General features: G+C 38.1%; 2 protein-coding genes across 7 annotated transcripts in view; one reads left to right on the plus strand and one right to left on the minus strand.

Annotated features, from left to right (window-relative positions):
• NFE2L3 (NFE2 like bZIP transcription factor 3) overlaps positions 1-7,623 on the plus strand; it is a 29,235-nt gene extending 21,612 nt beyond the window's left edge. The window contains exons 2-4 of the mRNA XM_025873048.2: positions 569-745; positions 4,538-4,621; positions 5,510-7,623. Of these exons, the coding sequence (XP_025728833.1) occupies positions 569-745; positions 4,538-4,621; positions 5,510-6,748 (1,500 nt within the window). The 3' untranslated portion in view covers positions 6,749-7,623. The remainder of the gene's footprint in view (positions 1-568; positions 746-4,537; positions 4,622-5,509) is intronic.
• Positions 7,624-10,696: 3,073 nt separating this feature from the next.
• On the minus strand, positions 10,697-21,350 carry HNRNPA2B1 (heterogeneous nuclear ribonucleoprotein A2/B1). 6 transcript variants are annotated; one of them, XR_012380254.1, is made up of 14 exons: positions 21,127-21,350; positions 18,196-18,231; positions 17,988-18,098; positions 17,651-17,797; positions 17,159-17,369; positions 16,926-17,027; positions 16,768-16,848; positions 15,839-15,901; positions 14,449-14,568; positions 14,069-14,191; positions 13,308-13,390; positions 12,225-12,453; positions 11,792-11,929; positions 10,697-11,234 (listed from the first exon to the last, which is right to left on the minus strand). XR_012380254.1 is itself a non-coding variant. In XM_025873051.2 (12 exons), exons 1-11 carry the CDS (start codon positions 21,130-21,132, stop codon positions 13,329-13,331), a joined length of 1,062 nt encoding a protein of 353 aa, XP_025728836.1. In that variant the 5' UTR covers positions 21,133-21,350; the 3' UTR covers positions 10,697-11,234; positions 13,308-13,328. The 6 variants fall into 6 exon arrangements, 4 of the variants coding, with proteins under 4 accessions (XP_025728836.1, XP_025728834.1, XP_025728837.1 ...); XR_003208586.2 differs by lacking the exon at positions 12,225-12,453; XM_025873051.2 differs by lacking the exons at positions 11,792-11,929; positions 12,225-12,453.
• Between the last annotated feature and the right edge of the window lie 5 nt (positions 21,351-21,355).

Consider the following 21,355-nt stretch of genomic DNA (forward strand, 5'->3'; position numbering starts at 1 on the left):
TAGTCTCTAAAGCTTTGTTAACTTCTATTTTTTCAAAATAAAAATATACTTTTCCTGACTTTAAAAGAAATATTTGTTGTAAAATATCCGAACAGTAATGTATAAAGTATAAAAATTTTTCTCCCACACTTCCCCAACCTTATTCCACCTTTCAGAGAGAACCACAATACCTTGTAATACTACTTTTCCAGGCTCTTCTGTATATATTTGATCACTGTTTGCTTCCAGCTTAGCTGATTTATTTTCAACAGAAAACTAAGTAAATAAACTGCCTGTTGGCAAAACTGATTTCTAAATCTAATCAAATTTTTAGGTATTTTAGACTCCAGGGCTTTATAAATGCATATAATTTAAATTATGCAGATTACAACAGCCTGTGTCTGAGTTCTTGGGCTTTTTCAGGATTAAAAAGTTTAATACTGAAATATGCAATGCCAGTCTTAGCTTTTCACTTGTGGTTTTTTTTTTTTTATCACTAAGCAGTAAGTACAATGCAGTTTTAAAGGTTGTTTGACTTATTTGGTGAAATATGGATTTCTGCTTAGCACATTTTTGGGTACTTTTATAGGAGAATGAAGTACTAAGAGAGAGGCATGAAGCTGTGGATCACAGCTCCCAGAATGTGGAAAATGAGCAAAGAGTTTCAGCCCAAGAAAAATCACTACCACAGAAGAATGAGGATGAAAGTAAAATAGCAGATAAACCTGACTGGGAGGCAGAAAAGACCACTGAACCTAGAAATGAGGTAAGCATTATCAGAGTAGCTCAGCCTTACCATTTTGGCTGTAGATTGTTTTTAGATTTTATTAGAAAGAGTACACAGGAGTGGTGGGGAGGGGCAGGGGGAGAGGGACGTGCAGACTCCGGTGAGCAGGGAGTTCAATGACGATGACCTTGAGGGGCTAGATCCCAGGATCATGACCTGAGCCTAACGCAGATGCTTAACTGACTGAGCCACCCACGTGCCCCTGTAAGTTAAACTTTATGGCTTTGACAATATGTGTTGGTAATGAATCTTCCATTAAGTGCCCTACTATAAGCAAATCAGATATATGAAAATACGTATTTTTTTATAGTTGTGGAAGTGGTTGATTTACAAAGGAATCCGCCCATAGACTTAGTTATCTCTGGTTAAACTCAAGATTGTGTGTGTGGGGGAGGGTGTATTTATACACACAACCCCCCTCCAGGAAGTTGCTAGCAGGTTTTGTTGTGTTTGCCATGGCAAGGGTTAAAGGGGTGACTGGCATGGTAAACCCAGGAATCCTCAACCAGCCCTCTGCAGAGGCACCCAAGCTGGCTAGGTCTGGGAGAGTGAGGCAGAATAACTTGAAGGCAGATCAGCCCTCAAAACCAGCTAGGTCTTGGGCTCAAACCCTCACTCAGTCTCCTGAGAGGTAGGCCATTCTGAATTCAGGAGCCCACTTTGTACTTCTGGCCAGATCCAGAGAGACAGCCCCCTTGGCTACTCTAACCATATCCTTTGGCTATAAGAAGATGCATTATTATAGAAAGATGAATTCCAGAGGCCAGGCTGAGATGGATTCTTCCTGCAGCCTGTACTTTCCCTTTCTTCTACTCTGGTTTTTACTCAGCCCTGAGGACATGCCTGTCCACTCTGAAGACAGGCCTGGAGGTTCCACAGACCCTTAACCCACTTGGCACTTCCAAAGGTCCCCCCTTGCAGGTCTTGCCCTGATGGCTCTCTCAGCCAGTGACTTGCCCCAGACGGGGAACCATGTGTTTATATTTAACACAAAGTTTTAGTAAAAATTCTAACAATCTGACTTAAAAAAAAAGAGAAAGACTGACCATTTCTTGGCAATCTAAATTACCATTAACGGGGCACCTGGGTGGCTCAGTTGGTTAAGCATCTACCTTCAGCTCAGGTCATGATCCCAGGGTCCTGGGATCAGGTCCCACATGGAGCTCCTTGCTCAGCGGGGAGCCTGCTTCTCTCCCTCTGCTTGCCACTCCCCCTGCTTGTGCTGTGTCTAATAAATAAAATCGTAAAAAAAAAAAACCACTTTACGTATGGAATGGCTCGTGGATGAACTGAAAGAATGGCTTAGTTGTCCATTTTTGTGCAAGAGCTAATATCTCAAAAAAATTCTTTATAATTTAAGTGTAGTAGACAGAAGAACTCTGTCACATGGACTTCAGATGTTAAGGCCCTCAACTAGAAAGCATGTAACACATCTGATGAGATTCTGAAAAGAAGTAAGGGATTTTCATTGCTTAAGAGGTGAGGGCATGTTTAAGGGAAACATCAAAGAATAAGGAAAACTCAAGGACCAATAGCAACATGAAGCCATTATCCCCCATCAGGGCAGAAGGGAATCTGGGGAAAAAAGTGCTCAGTCACATCTGTCCCTCCCATCTCAGATCTGTGTCTCCTGTGGACCCAGCCAGGGGCCTGGCTCAGTAGGAGTTAGCTCCTCAGTTTGCCATCTCCAGGGGCACTGAAGAAGGGAACAAAGGTTTAATGAAACGTATCTGACTAGCCTAAAGGATCAAGTCCATAACTCAAAGCAGAATGGGCTTCATACCCTTACCTCTATTCTAAATATTAAGGCTTTCCTTTCTGCAAATAGTTTTATTATTTTGGGATCATTAATGGACGTAGAACACTTTTGAAATTTAAGAAATTAAAAATCATTTTGAATTGTCATGTTAGCAAATAAGTCTCCAGCCCACTAAGAATGTATATACGATTTGCTAGTAAATGAAAAAATCTTATCCAACCACTTCAGCTTAGATGGTCCTATAGCATCCACAGACACAGAAAGCCTCGTATTTGTTGTACTATGGGCCTTAAAAACATGGTATTTGGTGGAAAGGGAAACCAAATATACATTTAAAACAAGTCTAACTGGTCTGAATCCTCAAAAAAGAAAACCCTTAAGTACAAAGCTAGGGGAGGGGAGTCAGGAATGTGAGCTTCCTAAAATGTAAAGATAAAACCCCTATGACAGACCAAAACCGAAAATCCTGGGTAAAAATATTTTTTAAGTGCATAGAACTCAAAAGCAAGAAAGGGAACTCTGTAGATATTAGAAGCAAAGAGGCTACTCCAGAATATTTTTTTTAAAGATTTCATTCATTTATTTGACACAGAAGAGCGACAGTGACAGACGGAATGGAACCCAAGCAAGTAGAGTGGGAGAGGTTGAGAAGCAGGCTTCCCGCCGAGCAGAGAGCCCGATGCACGGCTCGTCTCAAGACCCAGGGTCTTGGGATCATGACCTGAGCCAAAGGCAGACACTTAATGACTGAGCCACCCAGGCGCCCCTCAAATCCAGAATTTAAAAGATAATCAGACACCAAAACTGAAGAAGCCCCAATGAAAAATTAGATATAGATGTCATGACAGAGACTGGGGTTGAATAGATGAGGAATGAGGTCTCAAGCCTATACCTGGGGGTACCTAAATTCCCCACTTAAAGCTCAGAATTTATAAAGACTCTTCAGGAGATGGGACTAGGACAATCCTAGCCACCACCTAGGAGACAAGAGCAAGGAAGCAGTCTATCCATCCTTAGGGATCAGAACCCCAAATGAGCCCAACGTTTTAGAGTCTGAATACACACTACCATTACTATCAGGAATCCTGAGCCAAAAAAGCAAGGTCTACAAAATGATACAAAAACTGGTTGGTCCTTGCAGAGAAAAACAAAATTGTTTTTACAGTTAGCGGGTAACCCTTGGTATGTAGGAGTCCTACAGAAACAATTACCAACAAAGATGAGCTCACCCTTAATATAAAAGAAAAATTAAGACAGAATGAGAAAATCTAAGTTATTTCTAATAGGAGTCCCAGAAAAGACTAGAAAGTATGAAGGTGAAGTAGTCTTCAGTGTTTATGGCAAAGTATTTTGAAAATTAAAGTGATTTTAGGACTCAGATTAAAGGAGTACAGAGTCCTAAGCAGAATAAATAAAAACAAATTAAGTCCAATACATCAAAGTGAAATAGGACAACAAAGACTACAAAGAAAAAAAAACTTTAAAATTACTGGGGAAAAAATTGGCTATAAAATGACAGACTGACATCAGTAGCAATACATGCCTTAGTGCAAAGCACAAAGGGAAAACATTAAACTTGATCATTTTACCAAATCACTGTTTTAAGCATGAAAGCAAAATAACTCCCAGGTTATAAAAACTGAGTTTACCACTGGTGGAGCCTCTCTAAAAAGAGCTGTCAAAGGAGTTATTTCAATAAGAAACAAACCTGAAGGCTGGGATGAAGCAATGAGTGAAACTGGCAAAACATTTTGGTAAATCTATGTATTTGACATTAACCATGGTAAAAATAAGGTGGAACGAAGAATACTAGCCAAAAATATGAAAGATGGTTAGGGCAAGAACGGGGGAGGGGAGGAAGATACTGAAAGAGGAACGTAGAAATTCCAAAATAGGGATAAAAAAATCCAGAACGGAGACACGACCTGGTTATCCTTTCAAGATTAAGCCTAAAGGCCCAAGCAACCTCCTCTGCCTTTTAACTTAATGGTGCACCTTACATTTTTTTCTAGAGATCTCTAAATGGGACAGAAACAGCTTTCTCTCTGGAAGACTTATTTCAGATGCTTCCATCACAGCCTGAAAATTCACTGGAGGTAATTGGAACCTTGGCTTTTACCTTGTAGGAAAATCTGCACTGATCGTGAATACATTTAACCTCTTTAATGGGATGACACAGTTTATGACAGAGTAATACTTCTGTTAACAGTACTGCATTATGTAAGTGCAGATTTAGGATTTTTATACAACTACTTCAATTTTAGAGAATTAACCAAATATGTATACTGTTCCTCCTCCATGATCACAAGGATATAGTTAAATTTAGGATTCACTGAATCAGAACGACAGTAAATAAGGGCACCTGGGTAGCTCAGTCGGCTAAGCCTCTGCCTTTGGCTCGGGTCACGCTCCCAGGATCCTGGGATTGAGCCCTGCATCAGGCTCCCTGAGCCTGCTTCTACCTCTCCTCCTGTCCCTCCTCCCCTGCTCATGCTGTTGATAAATAAAGCAGTAAACATTTGACAAACTAAGGCATAGATTATTTTTGATACCATTTAGGTCTTGATCATACTCTACTATGCTGGTCCGATTAAAAAAAAAAAAAAAACCCAAAGACCCACCCACCTTGCCCAGAGACTACTTCAGTGTGGATTCAACGCTAACAGCTAGGTTGTTTACATCTATAAAGCAGCGAATTACAGTTAAGATTAGAATAGCAAGACCAACTTTTATATTAACTGAATTAAACTTTCTAAATTTCCAATATATACAAAAAAAAATCTTTCCCCAAATACGGCATCATTCAGATTTGGGCTCACATTGCATATTGTATTTGTCTAGATTTAGTAAAAGTGATTGTGATTCATAGGTAACTGTATAGAAGAATTGACAAAAGAGGAAAGAGTGCTCTATTAAGTTACTAGAACTGCTGCTGAAATAAGGTTGTGTATTTAAAGTGCTTTCCCACCCTCCCCCCTTTTCAGGGCATCTCCCTTGGAAATACTTTTCTGGGAAGTATCAATGATGGCATGAATTCTTCAACACACAGTGTAAACTTTAGCCAAGCTATAAGTCACGATGTGAATCTCCATGAGGCCATGTTGCTGTGTCCTGACAATACATTTAGAAGAGAACCAGTAGCAAGGACTTCACAACCACAAGAATCATTTCTGCAGTTAAATTCTCATACTACCACTCCTGAACAGACCCTTCCTGGAACTAATCTGACAGGATTTCTTCCCGTTGTTGGCAGTCAGATGAGGAATCTAACAAGTCAAGATCTTCTGCATGACCTCGATATAAACATATTTGATGACATAAATTTAATGTCTTTGGCCACAGAAGGTTTTGATCCAATGGAAGTGTCTCACCTTTTTGAAGAACCAGATTCAGATTCTGGGCTTTCCTTAAATTCAAGCCACAATAGGACCTCTGTCACCAAGTCTAATTCCTCTCAGTCTGTGTGTGAAGGCGCTGCAGGTTGTAGTAGTGACCTTGAATCTCTTTCCCACCATGACTTGGAAGGAGCTGTAGGAGGGTACTACCCAGAACCCAGTAAGCTTTGTCACATGGACCATAGGAGTGATTCTGGTTTTTGTGGGGACCTTGCATTTCAACACATTTATCATAACCACACTTACCACCTACAGCCAAGTGTCCTAGATTCCACTTCTAGATCTTTTTCATGGCATGGGAAGTCACAGAAAGTGAGTAAGTACCTCAATGACACAGACAGAAACTTAAGCCGTGATGAGCGGCGTGCTAAGGCTCTGCATATCCCTTTTTCTGTAGATGAAATTGTCCGTATGCCCGTTGATTCTTTCAACAACATGCTAAGCAGGCACTACCTGACAGATTTACAAGTGTCACTCATCCGTGATATCAGAAGAAGAGGGAAAAATAAAGTTGCTGCTCAGAACTGTCGAAAACGCAAACTGGACATAATTCTGAATCTTGAAGACGATTTATGTAACTTGCAAGCCAAGAAAGAAATCCTTAGGAGAGAAAGAGCCCAGTATAACAAAGCTATTAACACAATGAAACAAAAACTGCATGACCTTTATCATGACATTTTTAGTAGGTTAAGAGATGATGATGGTAGGCCAGTCAATCCAAACCAGTATGTTCTTCAGTGCAGCCAAGATGGAAGTGTTTTGATTGTACCTAAGGAACTGGCGACCTCAGGCCACAAAAAAGAAAACCGTAAGGGAAAAAGAAAGTGAGGAAATTAAAGACAGATTCCATTAAGACGTATAAGGTTATCAAACGGGTACATAGCCACAAACCACCGAAACTGCTTCAAAGTTTGGCTCAAGTATCTTTTACTACTGCTACTTGAATCACTCAGGGCTACGTTTTGAAGCTTTTGGACAAATTTGTGGTTAGTTTTGGGGAAGCCACAACTTTTCATGAAGCCTGACTGCATTATACGCAGGACTCCTGACAGTCCAGTCACTTGGTTGCCACTTTTTTGTTTTTTTTTGGTGACTTGAAATGCAATGTAATTTAGCTTTTAGCTTTAAGTATTTTAGCACTGTAGTTACCACTGAATATATGGAGTCTTAGTATGAATACTTAATTTACAACTTTATGTGGAAACAAATTTTGTATTTGAATTTATAAAAATTTCTTATATAGAAATTCTAACCATATTTATCTTGGGTATTTGTTCTCCACAAAACCCACATTCAGGTATACAGGTGATATACGTAGCCAACAGGGCAGCATAGTGTGGCTTTCAGTATTTGCACAAAAATTGGCTTAAGTCCAATCAGTCACCCCTTGGACTTACCCAACTTCTAAACCAAGGTGCCAAGGAACATTGGGGCTTCAAAACATGTCTAAGGACAAAGACCTTTACACAGGTTTATGCCTCTTTTAAGTACACACAGCTACTTGCATATAGAGAAATAGACCTACCTAGCAAGTTCAACCAGCCTGTAGAAATGTTTGCACATCTATAACATGGATCTCTCCCCCAAAAGGCCTCAACATAGTAATGTGAAAACGTTACAAGCAACACAAGCCAACAGTAGGGGAAAGGAGAAGTCAGTTGAGTATGGGCTTTACAACCAAATAAAACCTGGAATAATTGGAACCGCATGAAAGACTCTTAAATGCTTAAAAAAGGCAAAAACAGAGTAAGTGGATTTGAAAATGAACTAAATGGTCTTAGAAATAGTGGCATTTGAAATGAAAGCTCAATGACCTTATTTCAACAGCAACCTGAAGATAATTTTCTGAATATGTTCAAGGTTTGGCAACATTAAAATGAGTCGATGTTGTCATAATGGTCTACCAAAGGATATCACAAGAGTACCACCTTGGTTTAGAGAAATGCAGTGGCTTCAGAGTCTAGATTTTTATTAACGCTTTTAAACAAGTTATTCTAGTCAGTTTTGTAGTGCCCAGAAATTACTTCAAATCTACAACTTAAACTTCCACAGTATTACCTTACCTACAAGTAGCCTTATCCACCCAATTGTTAACACTTATGACGGTGCATTATCCTCAAATCCCTGAAAATATCAAGCACCACAACGGAACTATACAGGAAAGGATCAAACATGGATAAATAGGGACCTAAGAACAGGGACTTAAAATTTTGACATTCACAGTAACCGAAGCTTAAGATAGTTTAGTTTTAATCTGGAAGGTATTTGGTGCATTGTGACCAAAGGTAAATGCACCTAACTTCCAAAGGAAAGGAAAACCTGGCCTCGAAGCATGTAAACTTCAGCTGCTTACTCTCATACCAGTTTCAGCAGTGGAAAGCCCACTGCCAAGATTTTAGTCTAAGTCCCCTTCCTGATTAGGAATGTAATGGACACCTGAAGGATTACTAAGATGTTCTACAAGCTAGTGGTCTAAAACGTTTTCCTGGAGTTCAGAAAGGTTACAGAAAAGGAGAAATCTGATCTATTCAGCTTCAGATCATAGAAACTGACCATGTTCAGAATCTCTAAAAGTTCTCACTGAAGCTATATCCACTTTGCTTGGTAGAACCTGAACCAAATTGCTCACTCAGCTAAGACATGGTTATACAGTTAAAGACTCTTGTACTGAGAAGCTATTATCAGAATAAGGTTTCAAGGAAGGGGCATGTGTCCTCATACCCCCCAGTGTGTTCCTAAGTATTTGGTATAGGGTTTACAAATGCAAATTTCAAGGGGATCAGTAAGACTTAAGACAGCTGAGATCAGTAATGCTTACTCTTAGGCAACTAATTTAACCCTTAGCTGCTTTTACATTTTCTGGTGGGTACCCCTTTTCCCTCCTTAATCTGCAGTGGATAGGCCCAAATTTACATCCCAGTTTGAATTGGTCCCAACAGGAAACTAGTCTTACCTTCTTTACCTATGGAAAATAATTGTTAAATCTGGTTGGTCAGCCAGATTCTCAGCATCTCATTTGTCCTTTTCCGAATAAAGCCTTCATATTTCTCACGTAACCATCAACAGGTATCCATGTTGAACCACCTTACAGGTGAAATTAGACTTTCAAGTGTATATGATTTCCATGCAACATGTACTAAATAATGTCTGGATGTCTGGATCCCTCTAAAGGCTGGTTTCAGTTCAGCAAGGACCTTTGGAATATAGCAGTCAGAAAACCCATCTGCACACAGTCAAGCCTCAGAACAAAATGTCAGGCTACATAGGGCATGTATCAGGACTTAAAACCTTTTTATAGTTGGGGTGAGTCTAGTCACCAAAAAGCCTCTTACATCTATGTGATCGGCGCAGTAGTAAACAGTGGTTATTAAAACTGAGTGGGGTCTATCAACCACCCAGTCATTCCAAAGCTCAAAAGATCAGATTTACACAAAATTTTGCCAAGAATGTATCTGTTTTTAGTATATTGGAATGTTTTCTACCTTTTTGGAAAGGAACCCACACTTGTGAACTAGTGAATGTCATTACTGAGAAACAGGATTCAAGTTTCCTTAAATTAACTCAGTAAACAGTACAAAGTTATAATCCCTTTCAGACCTTAGCTTGTATCCATACACCATTTAAAAACTTAAACGCGACAGAACCAGTTTCAGGTACTTCCAAGTAAATATTAACACTCTAATGTGGAAGTCAGCCCTCAATATGGCTCCCAATGATGCTAGGTTCTCAGTAATCCTAGAAGTAACCCCCTTCCATTCACATGTTGTGACCATTATAATACAAGGTACTACACTTCCAAATGTTGATTCTATTGGGTTTTGATTGCTCCAAAAGCTCAGTATAGGGAAAGGGAATAGCCAGCCCCAACTTGCCAACCCTGTCAGCATGCCCTAGTGAAGTTTTTCCTAACTGCAACCTTGAGCTTCAGCAAAAATCACACAGCTAAGTTTTCAAGATGTTGACCTGCAAATACTATGTAAAGTAACAAATTCATTGTTGCTCCAAATTTCTAAGTATTGAGGTTAAAGGTTAAGCCTGATGTAGTGATACAATGCAACATATGCGAAAAAGTTATTTCCTTCATTTAGAAAACTTATAACCTACCTTAAATCTGAAGTTTTAATAGAAATTAACAGCTCAATATACAACATACACACAAGGGAAATGCCTATGTTGATTATTCAACATTACCTTAAGTTGCAATAAGCCAGTTCATTTCAGCCTATTGTGTATTTAATTTTCTTAAAATTTGTCCTGATTAAGGGTTGCGTACTTCAGGGTGTGTTGTCATACATCAACTTAATTTACCTCCTTTGAGTTTGAGTTCTTGGTAGAGCCGCATTTTTTAAAACCTTCAAATATTTACCTTATTTTTAAGTACTCTTAAGTTTACAGATGGACGTATCTAAGTAACAGCTTAGCTCATCTTCTGTTAACCATCAGTTTGACTTACCTGTGAGATACCTCATTATCGAAACAAAAAATTAAATCAACTTTACTATGTATCTTTCCTGTTATCTTTCGTTGTTTCAGGTAAATATATACAAGAAAGCCACTGCTTGTTAAATTCTCTCCACCATATTTAAACCTTTAAAAAGACAACCACTGAAACTCAGAAGGCATATAAAGGTAATTGACATTTGAGAAGCTACCACGACAGACTGTGCTTTGCACTTAATTGGGACCACTGTTTAAAATACTTGCAACAACTCCACCAGCAATGTTAAACATACAAGGTAAAGCCAGAAAACTAGAGCAGTATTCAAACGCTGAATGTACAGTATATAAAGAATGGCATTTTATTAGGGACAGCCAATAATGTCCACAATGCTTTTCTTGACTATCAATAAGAAAATGGCAATATGCATAGCTTTGTGAAACTGCTTTAAAAATCTAGGGGATGGCAATCTTTTAGACAACTGAATGTTTATAGAACAAGATTCACACATTTTATGTGTAAACATTACACCAAATATTTGAATACAAAAGTGTTTATTTTATAAACTTTATATTTAAAATAGAATTTTTATCTGTCTACTCACAAAACCTAGTTTAAAACATGATACATTTCTCTCTCTAGCTTACTTGATGTTACTCTTTTACAAACAATACTCATTTTGTAATTGTTTTATATTAAGAACCTGTACTAAATGAAGTTTGTATTTTATCAGAAAACATTTCCCTTTAAACTTAAAGTGCTTTTTTAAATGAAGGCACCAACAAGAACTACTTTCAGATGGTACAGAATTTCTTATTTCTTGAAGACTCTGTGGTTGACCACTTCTTCATTAGTTACCTGCAGCAAGACACCTTCCTGCCAAAGGAAAAAAAAAGTATCTGAAGAAGTTTATCATGTTTGTCCAAAGAACCTAAATAACTTCAGTGGTGGTCTTAGGATCAAAGAAGACTCACTGGTGCATACAGTAGAATATGCCCTGATTATCACATTCCTGAAAAGGCAATAAAGCCAGGCAAATCAAACTGATGGCAAATCAAACTGATGACATTTAGAATTTCAGCAGCCAACCTACATCTCTCCTATAAGGTAGGGGGTTGGGAAAGAATTACCACATTTAAACCCAAATATTTAGTACTGGATACATACAGGATTTATAATGTAGACACTTTATTTGTAAGTATAAACTATCATCTGGAAATAGTTTCAACCATTTTACCCTACCTTCTCCTGAGCCTGATCCTGATAAGCATGTAAAGCTAGAACAACCATATAACAGAAGAACAAAATGTCTTTATTTTTAATAAAAACCACTAGTTCACTCAAAATGCTTGATCCAAGAAACGTGAATACAGAAGGGTGTAATGATGGGTAATTTCATGATTTATTCAACTTGCAGCCTAACTTTTACCTACCATTTTACTACCAACACCACTGAAGGAACCAAGAAAAGCTTTATTAATGATCACTTGGCTTGCGCCTCAGCTGTTGAAATGAAGCACTTTACAGTCTTTGTGGCAGCAGAATATACTTGTCCATGGTTCATATCAATGCTAAAATTCCAGCAGGGAAAAAAATGATATGTTAAGCACCTGAATCTTCATAGAGGGGGAGGGGGGTGGGAAGGAAGGAAAAAAAAGAGGGGGAAAAACAACCAAAATAATTTAAGTAAATGACAGATTGGAAAACAGGGTTTATAAGATTATTCTGAGTTTATAAATTGTTAAACTCAAATTTATACTATGTTAAGCTACGTAAGAACCGCTATACTGAAAGGCCATTGAAGAGTAGTATTAGTTTATCTTTTGGGGAGGAAAATTAAGAAAGGAAAAGTAAATAAGATCTTACCTAAAGAAGTTTAACTGAAGCTTAGAACTATTTTGCTCTACACCCTCAGCTTTCGTTGTCATCCTTATAAACTACTGTAGTTAAAGCTTTGCAGAAACAGCACAGTTTTTTAAGACTGGCTGAACTTAGTAGCCGTCAAGAGTTCTCTTGTACTAGACCTGTATCCCTGAAGAGTACCTCGCTGGGGTTATTTCCTTTCCTTGCATTGAAGAAGCAGCATCTAAAAGATCTAAAAAGGTGTTTCTCTTTGCAGAGATATCCCTTAAGTTATCTAGATAATTTAATCCTGATGAATTGCAGACAACACACTTACATCTGACCAGCATTTATCTTACACAAATATAACAACAGCTTTGCAATGGACCTTAATTATACTACCCACTCCTTAACTTATTTAAAATAAAAAGTCTATAATTACACAATTTCCTTTAGAATTATTTTATTAAATCATAAATGTACAACAGCTTCTTAACTCTACACACGCACTTAAATTTTTTTAAAGGAAAAACGTTATGTCTTATTACACCATGATCCTGGCTAATAGCTTTTCAAAACTTTGAGAAAAATCTTAAAAAAGGTTTCACATGTCACCTGAAACTTACAAATTTAACATTATCAAAGAAGGAATGCTTCTACACTCTTACAAAGACCACTAGAAAGAAACAACAATTAAAAAGCTAAGAAACTGTCTCAAAGGCATTTTTTTTTTTTTTTTTTTACAATCCTTCCTCCACAGTAAGGTAATGTTATTAAATAATCCAATCCATTCACAAAATGGCTCTCTGCATCTGCTCTGGTGTCTTCTGCCATATCACTGCATATTTATGCATGACTGAGATAAGAGTTTCCTTAACATTGTTATTTCGATAACCTGAAGCTGTTCTGTTACCTCTGGGCTCTCATCCTCTCCTATTTATACAGTGAAGCCTGTTTCAACAGAAGTAAAGAGTAAAAAAAAAATAGGTTATGAAATTATCCATCTAACCAGATTTTAAGGAAAGATAACATGATCCTAAAAAGCTTTTACTCCTGGCAGCTAGATCTCCCAAGACAATAATAATGTAAAACTCAAAAGCTACTTACCCATGGCAAATAGGAAGAAGCTCAATATCGGCTTCTCCCTCCATAACCCCCACTTCCTCCACTGCCTCCAGGACCATAGTTTCCTATAATCATTGAAACAGCAAGAGAAAGCAAACTTACTTCCATTTTCCATAATAAGCCTAATACTAACTATAGCTGATTTCTATTTTTATAGCTGATTTCTATTTTATAGACATACATTCATTGAAACACACAGCTCATAACCTGTTATTTGCTTACAGTTAACCTACTACTTGGGAGATCAATTATCCAAACTCACAGGAAGTTTAATTTTGCCCTTTACACTTGAGAACATTTTACTGCTGCTATTCCTTTATAGGGTTGTCTACCACAATTATTGGAGTCAGTACAGGGTTAAAAAAAACGTAAAGCAAACATAAGAGGCATAAAAACATTGATTTAGTACTACTACAAACTTTCTCAAAACCTTAAATAATACTTCTAGTAAATAATCCCAAACTTTTACTCAATTAACTTTCAAAGACAGAATTCCTACAACTTTATACACCTTGCAATGTGCTCTTCTCTGGCTTTTTTTTAGGAAATTAGTGAAGGAAAAAGATCCCCACCTGAAATGTCTTACTTTTGCCAAGTCCTAAATATTTTATACCACTGAATATCCCCACCATTTCAAGTAACACTGAATTACAAAGGAAGTATTAAACTAGCAATCAGGATGTCTTCCATTCTTAAAGTCATGAAAGTATTCTTTAATCACAAAATTTAATCTAATAAATTACCTCCACCATATGGTCCTCCCATGTTCCTGCTACCACCAAAGTTTCCACTCTTCATTGGACCATAGTTAGAGGGTTGCTGGTTATAATTTCCAAAATCATTGTAATTTCCACTTCCATAATTTCCTGTGAAAAAATTGGAATAGGTTTTGCACAATAACTTTCAAAATAACATATTCAAGCATTAAACCAGTGAAACATGGTAAGCATATTTAGGACAAATCTCCCACAAAAACATTCATTAGAATAAACGCAAGACACCTATCTACAACTCTACAGTTTTTTTTTTAATACTATTGACATTGAAATGCAAAATCTCATGTGTTAAAAGTCATTAATTCCAATCCAAATTCCCACATAAAGGTTGCAGGTGAATTTATTACCTCCTCCATAGTTGTCATAACCACCTCCGTAGCCCCCACCCTGGTTGCCATATCCAGGTCCTCCACCACCATATCCTCCTCTTCCTCCTCCATAACCAGGGCTACCTCCAAAATTGCCACCTATTATAAAATAAGCCTTTAAGTAATTACTTAATAATTTCAATGGCATTTGAACTGTCTTATCACACCCATTTCCAGCTTTCCAAAACACATTCTTATAAACATAATATTTATTCTATGAAATCTCTTAACAGCCTCAAGGGCAGAACAGAGTACCTATCCTTGATAAACATTTAGGGGAAGGGAGCACCTGTTTAACTGGATAAACACCTTTACAGAGACAAATACTCGCAATGCCACAGCTCTCCCGACAGCAAAAATGTTAAAGATTCTCTTGAAAATATCTTGAAACATTTGTATTTTGCATAAGGATTGTGGGGGCAGACAAGAGGCATAGGGTAGCAGGACAAAAAAAAAAAAAGCCACACACCCCTACTGGTCCAAAAGATTAAGTTCCAAATGTTGTTTCCCCATAAATTCCAATGTCTCTTAAATAATATGCCCACCACACCCTTTTTCTGAGTAGAAATGGGGGGAGGACCAGAAATTAGCAAACTTGCATGTAATTCAAAACTTAAAATGGCAGTCTTCAATTATTGAAATAAAAGACCTCATCTTTCTCATAATACCAAATTAGTATATGGATTTCAAACGAAACTGAAATAGGATATAGGATTAAACTTATTTATACTTAAGGAGTGGCAAAACCAGCAGTCAGGTCTATTACTAACTCAGTTTTTAATATCCCATTCTTAAGAGGCCTTTCGTAAGTATTAACTTTTCTGTACTCTAAAAGAACATACATCTACTACATCACTTGTTATGAACAGTGGCTCACAACTTTAGCTGGTCCCAAGAATACAATTGTACAATTGTGCATTTTAGGAAGTTCTTTCAGTTATTTTTTTTTTTTAAACAAATTCCCCAGGGGACTTATCTTGGTAAGGGACTAATTTTAAGGTAACAATTGATCTTATATATTCTTCCCCTTACATGTTTACCATGATCACATCTAGTGGTCTGTTTTTCAAGAAAACAGCATATAGGATACATCTAGATTAAATTCTTTGCTTGACAAACAATGAATGGGATAGCATGACAGCATCTTTGAATTCTCTATTAAAATCCTAAATGATTTTGCAACTGGTATCTACACCTGCCAAGCAAAAATACTCTTTCCAAATGATATACAAGATGCAAATTATAAAGGAATAGCCAAATAACAACCACTACCACCTAAGCCCTCTTAAAAATTAATGTATACATATAACTGTACAAAAATATATAGTGCTTTCATCTTTCAAGTCACTAAAATGCAGAAAAAACTGACCTCCAGGTCCTCCTCCATACCCATTATAGCCATCCCCAAATCCACGACCACTTCCATATCCATCTGTTAGAGACAGAAAAAAAAAATTATACCCTGTTCACCCTAGTTGTAACTTCCTACAATCCTTTCCTCTGCATTCTTTATTAGCACCTCTGAATGAAAATTATTAGGAACCACCCTCTTTGTGCTAGAAGAGTGGTGTCACTAAATTTCTTCTTAAAATACAAAAGTGTTGGGGAGGGGGGTGAGAGGATGGGTTAGCCTGGTGATGGGTATTAAAGAGGGCACGTTCTGCGTGGAGAACTGGGTGTTATGCACAAACAATGAATCATGGAACACTACATCAAAAACTAATGATATAATATACACTGATTAACAATAAAAAAATTAAAAAAATACAAAAGTGTATTTAATTAAATCTCTCAAGAATAATTGTCTAATTTAAGGGCTTGGACTTGGCAAGACTCAAATTTTAAGAGATTCCATTTATTTATGCATAAGAATGACACTGCGTGGGGGCAGCAGGTTTCTCTGTTGGCACCTCATTACATTAGTAATTCAAATATATCTGAAGCCTGAAAGAATGATACAGACCTCTTACAGTCTATACACAAAGCCTCCACAATATCTTCACTTCCCATTGAGGGGCACACTCATTTTTTAAGCTAGTTGCAATGTAACTTTTTTTTTTTTTAAAGCTGACTACCCCTAAAAAAGGAACTCTGCAACTGATTATCTTGGATTATAATTTGTAAGATTATGTTTCTAACTATAACTTCTTACCTGGCTAATTTAGAATATCCCACCAAGATACAATCTACTTAAGTCTTAAAGTAATTTTAAAGAATTGATTGGATTTCCTGAATCTAATTCAAACAGTTTTTAATTGAGCACATGCACCCTTCTAACACTTAGAACTCCCAACTTACCAGATCCTCCTCTAAAGTTACTTCCTGGTCCTGGTCCGAAATTTCCACCACCACCACGAGAATCTCCAAAACCAAAGTTGCCTGTAGTAAATGCCCAGGTTAGTAGCAAGCATTTATTCAAATAAGTTTTAAAAAGAAAAATAAGAGTTAAAAGTTACCTCCTCTTCCACTTCTAGAACTTTGGACTTCCTGCATTTCTTGTCTAGACAAAGCCTTTCTTACTTCTGCATTATGACCATTGATGGTATGATATTTCTGCACTGCAATGAAAAGTTCACACTCCATTATATCAACATTATCAGTAAGCAACTTGTACAATCTACCTTTTAATAAAATCAACAAACCCAAAACCTTATAAAATGCCACACACCTACTGCTTACAGACACTTACACACAATCTTATCCACAGGGTCATGATCATCAAAGGTAACAAATCCAAAGCCTCTTTTCTTTCCAGACTGCCTATCGGTAATTATCTCAATGGTATCGATCTTTCCATATTCCTCGAAGTAATCTCTAAGATGATGTTCCTCAGTATCTTCTTTAATTCCACCAACAAACAGCTTCTTCACAGTTACGTGAGCCCCTGGTTTTCCAGATTCCTGAAATAATGGGAGAAAAAATATCTTAACAGAAGAAACCAAAACACGATTTAAAGCACACTATCTGAATACCAAAGATAGCTTTTATCCTATAATACATCACGTAAAGCATCAGCTTACGACTAAGAACCCAGTTTTTGGAAAAAAAAAAAAAAAAAATCTAAATAAAAAAAAAAAAAACCTAACAGCTTTAAAAAGATAAACAATTCTTTCAAACGTTAGTCTAATCTTCAGTGGGACAAAATATTCTTCATATTTACTGTACAGTTATATTTGCTCACCTCTCTTGCAACAGCACGTTTTGGCTCAACCACTCTCCCATCAATTGAATGAGGTCTTGCAGCCATGGCAGCATCAACCTCAGCCATGGATGAAAAAGTTACAAAACCAAATCCTCTTGATCTTTTGCTTGCAGGATCCCTCATAACCTTAAAACCAAAGGGGAAACTTTAGCCCATTTCATTACTTATGTTATGAACTAGCAATTTAAAAGACTAGCAGTTCTCACAATGAACACAGACATTAAAATAATTTTCTCCACATTTTACTCAACATCTTAAACACAGTAGTCCAAGAGTTGAAAGACTAGTTATCTGTAGGCACTTTTATGTAACATACCACACAGTCTGTAAGTTTTCCCCATTGCTCGTAGTAGTTCCTCAAACTTTCTTCTGTGGTTTCGAAGCTCAAGCCACCAATAAAGAGTTTACGGAACTGTTCCTTTTCTCTCTGCAAAGGAAAACACCATTTCAATTTTTATTTACATTTCCTCTTTGTATGCAGGAAATTAAATTCTTAAATATGAGGTGACCTGCTGGCAGAGTACCTTTTTCCTCTCCAAAGGAACAGTTTCTAAAGTTTTCTGGGGGGAAAAAAAAAACTTACATCAAATTTAAACCATATGTTAAACTGCATATTAGTTGTGTTACACCAAAAAAAATTGCCCCAGCTGATCTACACAAGTTTCAAAGTCATTAAAGCTTGATCTAAATTTACTTGACATTAAATTATTTTGAATAAATTTAACATCCCTTTATCTTAAAACTTTATGAAGAGAAAGAAATCAAACCTATTCTTTGGTCCTTGAACCCTTAAAGGACTTTTGTCAAAATCTGCATTCAATCCTTTGCCCAAAACAAAGTAATTGGCTTTTAAGTATGCATTGTAAATACACCGCTTTTTAACATAAAAACTGTTACTTCTTTACTTATAACCCATGATTTACCATTTCAGGATTCAGTGTCCAAAACAGTGACATTTCTTTTCCCTTTACTGCTCCCTCTGGTGGTGATTCTAATGTATCTCAATTTAAAAAAAAAAACCCACTAAGAAAAAATCATTCTTTCCCCATACAGCAACTCCCCATGGGGGGGGGGCGGGGCGGGACAGGACTTCAAACATTCAATGTATAATACCAAAATATCCTTATAAAATCTGCCTCTTTCCTTTGACCAAGGCACAAATGGCTTTTATGACCAACGGTGGGTGTCTAGAGCTTCAACAGTTTTTAACATACCTGGTTTTTTGAGGGCACACTTATATTTGGTATTTACAGAACACAGAACAATCTGAATTATTACTGAACCACAAATGCAGTAAAATATTTGCTATAATCTCACTTTTCAAAAACCATAAAACTTTTAAGTGATCACTGTTGACTACTCAGTAGTTTTGTACTACTACAATTTACACTTCATCGAAGGAAAAAAACCACCCACAAAAACTCAGGTGTGCTGGCCTTAACAGCCACCGGGCAAAATACACAACGCAAATGTCTCTAATTTTACGGGGGGGGGGGGGGGGAGGACATGGGCTGAAAAATTTTAAGCCCTATAAAACCACCAAACAAGTATGGTGCATTAACAGCCCTGTGTTTTCGGCTGTCGGTTAAGAAAAAAACAGGTTATACTTTGTTTTCAGAGAACTAAGTTAAAAAAAAATTAAAATATTCAGAAACCAGAATCGGTCATAACGTCCAGGAGCAACTATTACGTGTTTAATACAAATCAAAGCTCAAATATAATTTTCCATACAACAGAAAATACTTCATAAGCAAATAATATTACAGCTCTCTAACTCAGTTCTATGGAGGTTTTTTCCTCCATGCATGAAATTTCCGAACAGCTCAAAAAACAGTAAGCATTTAGATTTTTTTCCCTGCACAGTTCTCAGAATTGTGAAAAATTTTCAAAGGTCAAAAAACTATCAAGCTCCTAAAACATTCAAATAACTCAAATAACGATTACTTGACATATTGGTATTTAAATTAAGCTAATTTATGTAATTAGCGTTAAGTCGGTCTCTTACAATCCACATTACGCAGTTAAAAAAACATTTACAGTAATTTTTACACATCGCTAACAAAAGGCAAAAACTCATTACTTACCTCAATTTTTTTCCAAACTTACCCGATGTCCACTATCGATTACAAACAAAGTTATTTTATAAGTGTGCTTAAGGTCAAAGAAAGTACCCAATCAGGCCCCCTTCGCTTGAGACCTTATTCTTATCAATGTAATGATCAACCATCATAGCAAACAGAGATGAGAAAAGCAAATGACAAAGTTCAAACACATAGTGGCCCAGCCGTTACTCGTAACGAAGCACTGCACCACGTTTTAACCAAAGAGCTAAAGATAAAATCATTTCTCACTTTCCTCTTAATTTCTACCGTACCGCAAGAACCTCGGGTGTTACCCAGTAAAGACTGTTTCCCAGCAAAAATACTGAAATATGAATTCTCCAGTTCAAAAGAAATCCTTCAGGAAAATAAAGAATTGTGAAACCGACACCCCCCCCACCTTCCCCACTGCCACCCACAGTCAGTACTAACTTAATGGCTCCGAATTTTTATTTCTAAAGTTTCCCGCGATTCAATTAGCTTTTTAATCACCGCAAACCCAGATAAAACCGTTACTCAAAAAAACCCACGAGGCTGAAAAACAATGTTCTTAGTATGGCTCGACTTAAAACTGGGCCCGACACCCGGGGTGGTAGTTTTACCTCCTCCTCTTAAACCGTGCGAACCAGCCCCGGGGAACCGACTCCCCCACCCGCCCGCTCCTCGGTGTGGCTTCTGAACGCAATGGCGCCATTTCATCGAGGGGAAAGGAAAGAGCCTCTAACGAGGTGCGCAGGACTTTTAAAAGATCCAAGCTCACAAAACACTCGGAATCCACCTCGAAACGGCATGAAAACAGCCCGAAAACAAAGAAAAATAGTTAACCACTTCTATTCTCGATAAAGGAGTCAAACTAACAGAATCCAGAGATTGAAAAGAAAAACGCTGCGAGGAAGGAAAGGAATGAAAATGGCGGCCGCCAAATCCGGTTCCCGGGAGAGGGGAGGGGGGAGGGGAAACTCCGCAGCCTCGCTCAGGAGGATCTGAAGCCCGCCGAAAAGCTCAGAAGCGGGGACGCCAGGGCCCCCAAATCAGCGTGCTTTGAAGAGGGAGTAAGAATTCCCGCCACCGCGCCCCACTTTTCGCCGAACGAGGGCTGCGTCCGCCATGTGGAAGTTCCCCATCCCCCACCCCCCAGCAAAGGGAAATGGCGCCGGCAGGCTGAGGGTGGGGAAGGTACTGTTCAGTCAAGCCTCCGCTAACGAACCCTCTTCAAAAATATCCTGAGACCAACCGCTTTTGAAGTGGCCCAATTTCACCGCCGCTCTCAGACAGCGGCGGGTGGCCGACTTCCACCGAGGCGCCAACGGCCTCGCCATGCCCTTTTCAATAACTCATTGATTTCAAACCCGTTACCTCCATCGCGGACTCAGTCGCTTCAGCCCGATTTCCCGCAGCCGAGCGAGATGAGAGAGATCTCCGCGGACGAACACGAACCGGACTCGTCCTGGCGCTGTAGTGAGAACTGCCGCTGCTCGAGAAACAACACCGCTAAGAGCACCTCCACACGGGACCCGGCGCTGCTGCTACTGCCGCTAGAGCCGCTGCCGCCGCTTTTCTAGAACCTTCCCCCCGACTAACGCGT

The sequence above is a fragment of the Callorhinus ursinus genome, unplaced genomic scaffold (genome assembly GCF_003265705.2).
Source record: "Callorhinus ursinus isolate GAN/ISIS: 27379988/994484 unplaced genomic scaffold, GSC_fseal_2.0 scaffold12, whole genome shotgun sequence".
NCBI lineage: Eukaryota > Metazoa > Chordata > Mammalia > Carnivora > Otariidae > Callorhinus > Callorhinus ursinus.